Source organism: Ostrinia furnacalis, unplaced genomic scaffold (genome assembly GCF_004193835.3).
Source record: "Ostrinia furnacalis isolate ACB-3 unplaced genomic scaffold, ASM419383v2 OfSCF2780, whole genome shotgun sequence".
Lineage (NCBI taxonomy): Eukaryota > Metazoa > Arthropoda > Insecta > Lepidoptera > Crambidae > Ostrinia > Ostrinia furnacalis.
In genome coordinates, this window is record NW_021133019.1 from 194378 (window position 1) to 207670 (window position 13293).

The following is a 13293-nucleotide window of genomic DNA, read 5'->3' on the forward strand; positions in this document are numbered from 1 at the left end:
GCCTATAGATGACCCACGCTGAACTGTCCCACCAAACTCAATGACAGGGGGGCGCTACCATCGTTCAACTATATGGTTTCCAACATGGCAAAAATCGGAACCAGCGATCCGGTATTGACGGTGGCGCCCCACTGTCAATGTCATCGATAGGACAGTCCTGTATTTTGGAACTATACATTCTTCTCGCGTGAAAGGGTGATACAGGGTGATTGATGTTTAAAAAAAATGTTATAGTTCCAAAATACTGAACTGTCCTATGCATGACATTGACAGTGGGGCGCCACCGTCAATACCGGGACAGTTCAACGTGAGTCATCTATAGCAATGCGGGCTTCATGCCTAAAGGCATAGTCTACCAGTACAACTATTATAATTTTTACTCAAGGAGGCATTAAGCGACTGGACAGAGCCGCTACTGAGTTTTGTAACCCTATTGCCTTTTTATCGGTCATATAAAAATAAAAGTCAATGCTATAAGAATTATATTTTTATTTAAAAAATTGATTCCAAAGCAAATATTGTTCACATTCACATGCAGTTAAAACGCTACATTTTTAACTTTATACATAACAACTTTGATTTTCGAATCGGTGAAACGATAATTTTGACGAATAAATAAATAAGTCGTGCTAAAGTTGAATACATAACAAGAAGTTTCAAAGAGATCATCTTTGGCACTAATAATAATAATAAATCTACTTCAATATGGACGAGTCGCTACTCCACTAACTTTTTCATCGACCGGGAAACGAAAGAACGTCGCGACTAAAATCGGCCAAAAATCTCGAAACTAGGATATGCACGTCTCCCTCGGTCCGGAGGGGACTCCGATATGTCGTCAAAATAACATTCCCGGGTGAAAAGTAGTGAGCGTCGAGCGCCGCGCCCGCGCCGGCTCCGGCGAGCCAGCTGCCGGCAGGCCGCGCCCGCGCGATGTGGCGTTTTCACTGCTCGCGAAGTCGACAGTTTAAGTTTTAAATGCACATATCTTCTAGTCATAATCCGAGTCCGTGATCTACATTAGCAGAGTAATGTAACCTAATATTATTCGAGATGAGAATTTATAAATATTTCGGGTAAGAAACAAACTCACATTAACGAAAAAATTTTCAGGTTTTTTAGTTACGTTTTTCTCATCACAATCGTCAACAGTAAATTCTGAAAAGTTTATCAAAATTACGTCTGAATGCACATTAGATACATTTTGAAGTCTAAGAAAATATGATAGGAGGAAAAAAGGATTATAGAAAAATCTTGCGTATTTCATCGCAACGTAGTTCACAGACTCGAATTAGAAACGCAAGTACAGCAGTGCGCATACCGCAAAGGTTCCCTCAACAGCTGATCATGAAAACGCGAATCAGCGCATATTCCCATTGCATGGGAATGCTTTAACACGTTCACAAGCTGCCGAGCGAGGCCGGCAGAGCACTAAAGTTAGGTATCCACTATGGTCGCGCCTTACTTCGGCAACCAGTACAGTTATCGCTTCTGGCAAGCGCTCGGTCTGCGAGAACGCAAAGCGGCGCATACGCGTTTCTTGTAATATTTTTTATTGTGAATCACAGTAGAAGCGCGAATGTAGTAGATCCCAGGTGTACTCCACTACGTTGCGAGCGCGGCGCATACGTCATTCGACGCGTCACGCGCCACAACAGTAGGAGTGCACCGCGTCGTGTCAAATGGGCGCTCAGTGGATTCCAAGCGTGCGAGACTCGTGCATCATTCGACGTATCACGCTCCGCGCACGAGTCGCGACAGTCCGAGTGCCCCGAATCGTGTCCAGTGGGCGTTTAATTAATCCCGGGTGTGCGCGGCACCCACGTCACAGCGGTCTGGGATTCCGAGCGCACCGTGATATTGTCCGTTGCGCTTGCGCTCACAGTGTCGAGTTTCTGTGTAGACGCACGCGTCATTCGCCACGTCCCGCAGCGGTCTAAGCGCGCTGTGGTGTAGTCAGGGCGCTCATAGGTCGACGGTATCGAGGTTCTGCGTAGGCGCTCTTGGCTCGGGCGGCGGCGTGGCGGGTCGCGCGTGGAACTTGCCGGGCAGCGACGCGAGCGCCGACAGCGCGGCGTCGGCGTGCGGGATGCGCCGCATGATCTTGCCCGACGTGATGAGGCGACCGAAGCCCTCTTGGTGCGCGAACGCGTAACTGTTAGGTGGAAAAGGTACAGTTAGTGAAATGAAACAGAATAAAAAACCATATTCTTTCAAATTATGGAAGCGATGCTGACTGAATTCATATTTTGATGAACACATCGTGCTCTTGAAGAAATGCATTGACTTTGCAGAATGCTTCTATAGCTTTTATTAACATAAGTGAAAGAAAGTAGAGTATAATAAAGCTCAATTTTGCTGTAATTTGAAATTTTTGTATTTTACGCTTTTTTATATTTTATCTTTCTGTGACCCCACCCCAGTGCCCGGTCAGGCAATGAAATGCAATATGTTTGCTCATGGCAGTAGCAATAAGGCGCCTACCACAACTTTGACCTTATTTCTTTGTCGTAAGGTTAAAAAAGTGCATAAGGCTGAGTCCACACTACGGTTATTCCCGCAAGCGATAAACCTAACCTAACCAAACCGCGAGACCGCCCGAAATGTACGTAAAAATAAGTCGCTGGAAAAAACCGCAGTGCGGATGCTTGCATTAGTTTTACTTGGTCATATAATCACGCAATTTAAACCTACTAAAGCTTGGTCCGTGAGCACGTAGAATTTTGTCCAATGACCAATATAATTACACGCGAGCGATAAGGAAGGGTAGCTTGGGGTCATTGGACAAAATTCTACGTGCTCACGGACCAGGCTTTACCTTCTACTACCGGACTCGATTAAAATAAGAGTCCAGTATACGAGACTTACCCAGAGCGCACGGAGCGCCTCGCCCGGCGCGCGGAGGGCGTTCTTGGAGCGGACGCGGGTCCCCGCCAGCGTTGCCGCGCGCGCAAACGCTCGCCCAGCGTGGGCCGCGTCCACGAGCACGCCAGCCGCCACGACACCACCGGCACCATAAGGATCGTCATCTACGAACACACGCATCAGCATCATCATTTATTTGTTAACCAGCTTTAAGCTCGCGGCTTCGCCCGCGTGGAATTTTGTCTGTCATAGAAAAACAACGCGCGCGTCCCTGTTACCCCTGTTACAAAAACCGGGATAAAATCTATGCTGTCCTTTCCCGGGACTCTAGCTATCTCTATGCCAAATTTCATTAAAATTGGTTCAGTGATTTAGGCGTGAAAGCAAGACAGACAGTAACTTTCGCATTTATAATATTAGTATAGATTTAAAACTTATTTGCACATAAATCACAGTACATTAACTTATGCCATTCGACATTATACTCATTGGTAATGAATATAATGATAAATAATTTTCGTTCGTTAGTTTCAATCTTATGTCATCCATAGCTGGACAAAGGCCCCCCCATAGATTTACACAATGAGCGATCCTGCGCTGCCCTGTTATCATCATTGTAACTTTTGGCAATCCACTGCTGGACCTAAGCCTCCCCAAGGAACCCTATAAAGCACGACCTGATGTTTTACTGATGTAGCCGCTACTAGCAATCTTTTGAAAGCGATTCAAACTCAAATTAAGTTCAAGCCTGTAATTGGTCATTCTAATGAGCATGGAATAGTCTTTGCTACTCTCATACGAGAAAACATGTTGGAACAATAAGCAATCCCCTTTGTTGCTTGGCGGACTACTTCGTTTCGACCTTTGGAAATCTGTACTAAAAGTGAACTTAACGCGCTATCCCAATATGTAGAGGCGATAAATAAACAATAGAACATTATCAAAATGTATATTCCACATACCGTAAGCACAGCCGTGAACCAGAATGTGGCTTGCGTGAGAGCGACGGTGAGCGAGCCGACGTATGTGCCGCCGATGACGTAGTTGTAGAAGTAATCCAGCACTAAGTACGACACCAGCGAGCCCCAGATCGTGATGTGGTTGAACACCGTCCAGTACGTCGTGTCTAAGGCGATCTGAGAACAAATGACACTATTCTAAGGAATGTATTTTATAAGCATTTGCCGGCAGCGCGTGCGACAAACAAAAGTTTAGACCGGGAACAAGTCTGATGCAATAAATGTTAATTATTATTTGCCGGGAGTACTAACAAATGTTTAGATCAGTGGGTACATAAGTATTTAGTTTATCTTGAGGAGAGACAGATCACAGATTGCGCCGCAAGGAAATTCTCTTTAAAGAACTGGTGCTATTCTAATGCCACCTGCATGTCGTAATCTTATATGGCCATTTAAATAACCATGTCTTGATTACAAATCTCTTTTTTACTATAATATTTTCTACCGTCAACCTAAAATGCGATAAATAAATAATTAAACTTACTTGTGTTGTATTGTCAATAATTAGAATAGTTGCTACCACGCTCCCTAGTAGCATGTGGTCAGATAATATCTTTCCGTCTGGCGCCAAGCCATCTTTGTACGTTCCTGTAATAGAGAAAAAACAAAAATGCAATGATGCTACTTTGTCTCATCTTTTAAGGATTCCTTTGCTGAACAAAGGCTTCCAAGTATTTGCACCGTGACCGGTTCTAAGCTACCCGTATCCAGGTGCTTCCCGCGACCTTCAGCAGGTCGTCAGTTCACTGAGTCGGAAGCCTACCTACATTATGTCATCTGGTCCCTGGTGAGCATTCGAGAACTTTTCTGTCCCATCAGTTTCATTTATTATCTCATTCATTGTCCATTAGTTACTACCATTTTCTTTCACACACAAAACTGCGACTCACTTAACATAACAACAAATTAAAAATTACACCTAAACTCACCATAAGGAATCAAGAACAGTACGAGCGACGTGAAGCAACCATGCAACGTCGACTTGATAAACTCCGTCTTGTTGAACAGCTGGCTCGTGTGTCCAGGAGCATAGAGCTTCGGGAATTGTAGGGAGGTCGCGTCCGACACGTCTTGTTCGAACACGCCTAGCGCCAAGACAGGCAGTGACGTGTAGAATAAGTTGTATACTGAGATAAACATCTCGTCGAATACCGTCTGCAAGATAAGAGGATGGTATGTAGGATTCATAACGATTTGTGATGTGGAAAGTGATGATTAAATATTTATTAAACGTGAGTAATCTTCAGCATTTAGTGTCCCTTAGTTAGTTCACAAAAGACTGTAGAATAAAATCGTTACTAAAATACACTTCTGATGGATATAATAGAGACAAATCAATCAGTGCAGTCTCAATAAGCCTAGGAGCAGACCATCGATTTTTCGTCGGCCGATAGTTTAGTCGGGCAGTTGATCAGTATGGGCATGTATGGAAGTGCGCACATTACACTGATTTTATTTGGCCGATTCTTCATACAAATTAAAATCGGGCACAACGAAACGATTTAGTTAGCATGTTTGTTAGTAAGCCCGTTGTAAATATGGCTTGAAAGTTGAAAGTAAAGAAAAAATCCAAAATGCATAAAATAAATAACATTAAAAAGTTGTGAACTTAGTTAATGAATCATTAAATTACACTCTTAAAACATTTTTTAATAAACGCTACGAACCTGCGCACTGAATCCGCAAAAGAATGCGAACCAGAAGTGACAGACCGTAAACGCGAAGTTCTTATAGAAGAAGTATCTCAGGAACTTGCACATGCGGTAGTAGGACCAGCGGCCGTGGACCAGCAGCAGGCGTTGTAAGAACCGGAACTGCGCGATGGAGTAATCCGAAGCTAGGACTGCTTGCATGCCCTCCTGGCCGGAGATGCCTACGCCGATGTGAGCCGCTGTGGTGATAAAGTTATTGGTGAATAAGGAAAATGTAGACCATGAGGGCACAATAAATAGTGTTGAGAATGATCTAAAAATAAACAAAAAATAAAAAGGCATTTTCGATCTAAAAGACAGCGTGGTTATCAATCAACTCTTTGTATGGAATTAAATTACGGGATTAATAAATGGGAAATTAGTAAAAAAGAAACACTTCTTATCCAAACAGCAGAATACCCTGTCAGATGAATCAGACATTGTTTTTACGCAAGATATTTAATTACATTTAAAAAGTGATCAAGTACTTTGTAGTATCATGAAACAATTTTACAGATATAATATAGCGTCAAAAAACTTGTGAATTTACTGTTGAATTTAAAACTTAGAGAGTAGAAATAGAAACTTCTTTTTTATGTTCAATTTAAGGGCGCTTACCTTTGATCATTGATACGTCATTGGCTCCGTCTCCTATGGCCAGAGTGACAGCTTTTCTGCTCTTCTTTATTAGTTCTACCACCATTGCCTTCTGTAATGGTGTTACTCGACAGCATATTACCGATCGGCACTGAAGAACTACATCTAAAAACCTGTAAATGAAATATTACGTTACATTTATGTTTTGCAAAAGTCGACGGAGGACTGAATGGAAAATAGTGATATGAAGCAACTGTGCAACTACACTCGCGAGCAAAAGTATGGAATCACTTACATGAAGTTGTTTCCACGCGATCTTGTGTACTAACGAATTTGTTAGTAACTAAAAAAGTAGCACCATTTTAAAGATTAAACTTTTAACTTTAAATTGATACCAAATTCATTTAAATCACACCAGTGTTTAAAAAGATATCCCGGCTGATGTAAAGAAGTAAGGAAAAAGACATGTACGAGGGCTGCACTAAAAGTATCGGGAATGGAATATTTCCACTGTTCCTGTCATATTAAAATCTATTTAATTGCAAACTCCAGGGTTTTAAAAATCGTATACCATTTATTTATTTAACAAAAGATTCTCGGTCGTATCACAAGGTCTTGTCAAACTTGTTTAGTCGTTGAGAAAATGGAATTGACTCGAGAAAATTCAAGAGCGATGATTTATTATGACTTTTGAAGTGGATTAACATAAAAACAGTGTGTTGACCGGATGATTTCTGCATTTGGTAATGAAGCCCCATCCAAAACCACAATTTATCGCTGGTTTCCTGAATTTCAACGTGGACGTGTCAAGCTCAGTGATGATCCCCGTCAAGGTCGTCCAAAAACTGCAGTCACCTAAGAAAACGTTGATGCTGTGCGTAAGCTGATTGAAGAAGATCGACATGTGATATACCGCGAAATTCAGGCAACTTTAGACATTGGCATGAGTCAAATACAAATAATCTTGCATGAACAATTAGGTGTAAAAAAGTTGTTTTCCCGATGGATACCGCATTCGCTCTGTGAAGAGCAAAAAGCGGCTCGCGTTACTTGGTGCGTCAGAACTCTCGGGAGATTACATGCAGGATCCTCAAATGCTGTATACAACATCGTATCAGGTGACGAATCATGGATATACGCGTACGAACCCGAAACAAAAAACCAGTCACGAGTTTGGGTGTTCGAAAATGAATTAAAGCCAACAAAAATTGTTCGTTCACGGAGTGTTGCAAAAAAAGCCACCAGTCTCCCGAAAGCGTCTTAAAACTTTCGAAACCCAGGACTGGCTTATGTGGAGCTGACGTGCGACAGCCCTCTGGCTGAGCCCTTCTTGCAATAGTGCAACGATTTGTGCTGCTTCTGAAGGTGTAGAATCCCAGGTAAAGTGTCAAAATAAGCGGAGATGTGTATGGATCAACGTGTGAAAGCAAAAATCCGAAAACACTTGCTTTTATGGAGGGTAAATAGGCCGCAATTCGCGACGTATCAAACAGTTGATACATGTCTTTTTCCTTACTTCTTTACATCAGCCGGGATATCTTTTTAAACACTGGTGTGATTTAAATGAATTTGGTATCAATTTAAAGTTAAAAGTTTAATCTTTAAAATGGTGCTACTTTTTTTGTTATTAACAAATTGGTTTGTACACAAGATCGCGTGGAAACAACTTCATGTAAGTGATTCCATACTTTTGCTCGCAAGTGTAGATTTTTAGTTGCTTTGAGTTTACAGTATACAATATGTAGTTAACGGAGTTGACAAACAAGATGGTGTTTCAAGTTTCCATTGTTATACAAAATCCATCAGAAAATTGCATTTTGATAAATCATAAAACACTCATAAAAACACATTTCCCCCTCCTGATCCCTTATGTTCAGATTACATAAACCTGCATCTATTTCAAAATGGCGAGTAGCAGAAAGGTCAACCTTATCACAAAGATACTCACTTCTCCTCCAGCTTAGGATGCAGGCAGTGCACGAGCGAGTGCCCGTTGACGACGATGGCGAAGCCGTTGGAATCATCATTGGCATGCTCGTGCGACTCCGCCGAGTTTATTGAAGAATAACGGGATTTACTTTCCGAACCTTCACTTATCAGGGGATAATCTCGATGCACGATATACAATTTTCCCTTCCTATCCAAGATATTATTCTCTCTACGCTTGATTTCAATGAGAGTTTTCGTGAATGAAAGATCCGCTAGATGGCGGGACGTGGATGTGGGGTCTGACTGCTGCGTGATTGATGGATTTTGACGTATCTGTCAATGTCATGTCAAAAATAACCAATCATGCAGCATTTGGACCTCGCGTCTACGTATTGCCATCTGGCGGATTTTTCATTCGCGAAAACCCTCATTGAGCAGGATAAACGAAAACGGCATTTTGTCAGTCATCAACCTTATTGCTTTGTGATAAGGTTGACCTTACATCTATCGACAATAGTAGATAGATACTCACTTCTCCTCCAGCTTAGGATGCAGGCAGTGCACGAGCGAGTGTCCGTTGACGACGATGGCGAACCCGTTAGAATCATCGTTGGCGTGCTCGTGCGACTCCGCCGAGTACGGGCCGCCCGACATGTATTCGTTGCTGCAACATGCCCAAGCACGAATAACATTTGATCTAAAATGAGCGTGACTATGGGAGAAATGAATGAATGAATCTCGGGCGTTCAAAGTCTGGCTAGTGTGGAAGTGTGGGCCGAATCCTCCATTTGTCTCTGGTTAATAAGAGAGGGTCATCCTCCAGCAGTAGCTAACTAGGCTATTAAAACAATACGTTACGATTAATACAAATTAAAAAAAACTTTGTATGAGCTTGAGTTTTTTGCGTCACGAATTTCTGGCAATTGGCTTGAAATGTGTTACTGCTGTTTTTTTTATTTTCAGACACAAAATAATCTTCCAACTGAGAAAACATTTAGCATTCAAAAACGTATGGCCTCTTCCTAGCAGCCACAACAATTTATCGTTTTAACTTAACCTTCATCATCATCATCATCACTAAACTTAAAATGCAAAACAAATAATAATTTGCCTGCAAAAATAATACATTAAGTTATAAGCTAAGACACAACAACAGCTACGCGCTAAAATACACAACTCTCACGACACCCGTTATTAAATTGTGCTAAGGAATTCTAACTCTAAATTAGCATGTGATATGGGTGCCTTCAGGTTCTAGGTGTTGGGGTTAGAGAGATATCAACACAGGTTAGAGAGAGAAAGAGCACTCGGGCTATGTGTAGAGAGGGAAGAGAGTGAAAACACTACAGTGAGGTTAGTACACGGGGTGATCTTAAAATTACAAGTCATACTTTTATAGTGCATTTACAAACGATTTTGTATTGTTTTTTCCTTTTAGAAACATGACAAGTTCTAATAGTATGTATAATAAAACCATTGAGTACTCAGTTATTTAACGTACTCGATTATATGAATCAATTAACTCTTTTGGAATGACTTATACCGATGTGTCATGTTTTTAAGCTTTATAGTTTCACATCACGTACACGTCTAAAAACGAAGCTAGATATAACTGAACAATAACAAGATACATTGTATTTAGAACTGTTTCAAATTGGCACTAAATATGAATTTATTACGACACAAATGCGAACACATTACATAAAATATTTTATTAGGCAATTTAATACAAGTACTAAAACACACGCAACTGATACGAATCACAACCGCTTTACATATAAAACGTTATCTTAGTATATTTTTGTATAATGGTGTTACGAGTCTTCAATGCCTTTAGTTGTAAAAATAATTAAGTTTTTAACTGCTGAGAATTTTATTGTTTGAGGGTCAGCGGTGAGCTGAATGGCGTCCAACATGTTAAAAACATGTAAAACAAGATATAGTTGGACTGTTGTCCACTGAAGTGTCCCACATATGACATTTACAGGAGGGCGCTACTACCAATACTGGGTTAAAAGTCCCGATTATTGCAACGTTGAACAACACTGGAGTGTTCCATATTATTATGACATTTACAGGGAGGGCGCTGCTATCAATACTGGCTTATTATTTATATATTTGCCACTTGACGTTTCAGAATTGTTGCACCATGTGACAATTTTATATGTATGATGACGTCATTTATCTTTTCAGATTCCACGCTGCATCAATGTGCATGTGCATCATCGTTATGATTTATCATGTTTTTCTCATGTGATTTTTATCTTTGTCTATTGGCAAGAATTCCTCCTGGGTTTCTGACATTTATATCTTCCTTCTATAGTTCTTTTTGTTCAAAACTAGACACTATCGTGCCTACTGTTAAAAACTAGATAAAGACTAACCAAGCAACACCATCAGCAATAGACAGTTTGACACACCATACCACAATAATTCGAAACCACAACTGTTTTAAAAAGACCCTTTATTCTGGTCTTAAAAACTTAATTCATTTTAAATTACCTGTAAATTACGATTTTTGTTCGCATTGTAATTGAAAAAAGTAGTTTGATTGAGTTGACAAAATAGTGACGTCACTTGCTTGTACTGCCATACAAAATCTATGGGAGAGTTTCGTTTTGACAGTTTTAAAAAGTACGTCAATTGATTGGTGGTGTCAACATGTCTATTACTTTTCACACAACTCAATAACAAAAGAACATCGCGGCAGCGGTTGTGACTCGCAGCAACAGACAGGGCACAGCTCAAGAGTACAGAGGTATAGCGGGAGGCGTGACGTATACAAGGTGTAGCTCTTTGTCTCTCTACCTGCGGTGTGGTATTGTGTTATGTTCCCACCTAAATGTGACGACGGACACGGCGGGCGCGTTAAGCTTGACGTTGGCGGCGCGGCCGGGCGACGGCCGCGACACCGCCGCGCCGCCGTTCGCCGTCTCAGGCTCGTTTTTTGGTTCTATACCTGAAATAATGTTTAACTTTAGTGTAAGATTTGATTTGATAGAAAATAGTCAATAATCTTGATTGACCTTGGTAAGGTCGATTAACGTTCACAAATTTTCTGAGCTAGGTTTGATTTGTAGAGAAATAATCTTGGATATTATACAGATCTAGCGCATAACTCAGTGTCTGTGATATCTCGTCGCTTGCCTCTCTAACTGACGTAACTGACATTTTACAAAATTTTCAGACGATTAGACAGATCGATTCGTCTTCCGAAATTGATTAAGATTGTGTATATAACTCAGTTTCGAAAAAAATGTCAGATACGTCAGTTAGAGAGGCAAGCGACGATCTGACACGTGGCAGAGTTTATAAATCTGAAGTATCCCTAAAGTTTGACGTCAAAAATCACCCTATCGTACCGCAGCGCTCCCATACCTCAGACATTGACCGAGTTTTGCGCTAGGACCTGTACAACTGCAGAGTAATACCAGACCTGGTGCTGAGATGTCATAGTTATATGAAATGTTTAGGTTGATATTCGATACTTAGCAAACTGACATAATGATCGACGACTTCTGATGACTACTGGTTGAGGTTAAAATGACAATATATTGGATTGAACTCTAAATTCACTACGGACTTCAATAAGAACTCACCGTGTGGTAAAAAAGTGTTGACGACCCTTATAGAGTCCCGACACTTGGCCAGCTGCCGGTCCACATCATCGTGCGAGACGCCGTCGATCACGAACACCTCCGCCATGTCATCCGTCAGCAGCTGACACGAATATCCAATATTTATTGCCGTTTCTGAAACATCAAAGAGGATCCATGTTAAAGATCAATTAAAATTTTGGTCCTTCGAGCCGGATATTTCATGCCAAATGCATATAATATTCAGATATTTTTGTTGCTCACCTTGTTTATCACCCGTTAATACCCATATTTTAATACCAGCCATACTGAGATTCGCTATGGTTTCAGGCACTCCATCCTGTAATTTGTCTTCAATGGCAGTGACACCTGCAAAAAAAGGTTTCAATAAATTCGAAAGCCAGTCAAATAACTAAGTGAGGGAATCTTTTTTCTTGAACTTATTTTAAGCCTCAACTATTACAAAAGCTGCTCTGAGCGTCATCGCTGCCACGCAGACCGCGGCCTTATTGCGTGCGGCATAGGGGCGGGTGTCGGCTGTGGACGTACCCAGGAGCAGCAGGTCGGTCTCGATCTCCTCGTAGATGGCGTCGAGCTGCTCGTCGCGGTCGTGGAGCGCGAGCGCGGCGGCCTGGTGTCGTCGCTGCCACGGAGACTGCGGCCTTATTGCGTGCGGCATAGGGGCGGGTGTCGGCTGTGGACGTACCCAGGAGCAGCAGGTCGGTCTCGATCTCCTCGTAGATGGCGTCGAGCTGCTCGTCGCGGTCGTGGAGCGCGAGCGCGGCGGCCTGGTGTCGTCGCTTCCACTCCGCGAAGCCGCGCTCCTCGAGCGGCCGCCACGCGAGTGCTAGCGTCCGTAGGCCTTCGCCCGCGAATTTCTAGAACGAAACACAAAATCATTATTCAAAAACAGAACCGCGCGTTTCTGAAATACAACTACTGATGCTAACTCGACAATCGATTGATATAGTGACTTCTGTAGTTTATTTATACGACTGAAGATACTCACATTTAAATGTTCTTGTGTTCTTGATTTAACTTCTGCTTGATTTGATTTTAATCTGTCATATATTACATTATCAGCACCTTTTGTATATAACCTAATTTCACCATCCTTCCTCAATATCACGGACATTCTTTTCCTAACATTATTAAAATCTAAAATACACAATAAATCATATTCCTGAAAAGAAAAACACTGAATTAGAATTAATTTCACATTAGCAGGAATCAATATTTAATACAATTTATTCAAAATGATATCGTACTTCTTTGTTACCCATAACTTCTATTGTAATACTATTAGGCGAGCGTTCTCTGAACACAAAACCGAAATTTCTAGCTGCTGATACCAGGGCAGACTCATCAGGTGACTGCGCCTAAAAAACAAAAATCATGTAAAATAATTAAATCAAGGGACAAAATGAACGCAATTTACAAAACCCTGAACATTTTGGATACGTGTGTTTTTAGAAGCTTTTCAATATGAAACAGTATAGAGCTATTCTGTACAATTAATCATTAATAGTTGTACTAGCATAAAATATCAACGATTACTCCGATTAAATTAATGAATATTTAATTAAATTAAATTGT

General features: G+C 41.3%; 1 protein-coding gene across 1 annotated transcript in view; it reads right to left on the reverse strand.

The window, feature by feature from the left end:
- Positions 1-566: 566 nt before the first annotated feature.
- The window catches only part of ATP8B (ATPase phospholipid transporting 8B), a 42187-nt gene continuing 29460 nt past the window's right edge, over positions 567-13293 (reverse strand). The window contains exons 12-25 of the mRNA XM_028309435.1: positions 12966-13076; positions 12707-12880; positions 12404-12575; positions 11962-12066; positions 11701-11853; positions 10910-11060; positions 8634-8765; positions 6194-6345; positions 5552-5775; positions 4814-5039; positions 4369-4472; positions 3828-4001; positions 2869-3029; positions 567-2155 (exon numbers count right to left, since the gene is read on the reverse strand). Coding sequence (XP_028165236.1) covers positions 1966-2155; positions 2869-3029; positions 3828-4001; positions 4369-4472; positions 4814-5039; positions 5552-5775; positions 6194-6345; positions 8634-8765; positions 10910-11060; positions 11701-11853; positions 11962-12066; positions 12404-12575; positions 12707-12880; positions 12966-13076 — 2229 coding nt within the window. The 3' untranslated portion in view covers positions 567-1965. The remainder of the gene's footprint in view (positions 2156-2868; positions 3030-3827; positions 4002-4368; positions 4473-4813; positions 5040-5551; positions 5776-6193; positions 6346-8633; positions 8766-10909; positions 11061-11700; positions 11854-11961; positions 12067-12403; positions 12576-12706; positions 12881-12965; positions 13077-13293) is intronic.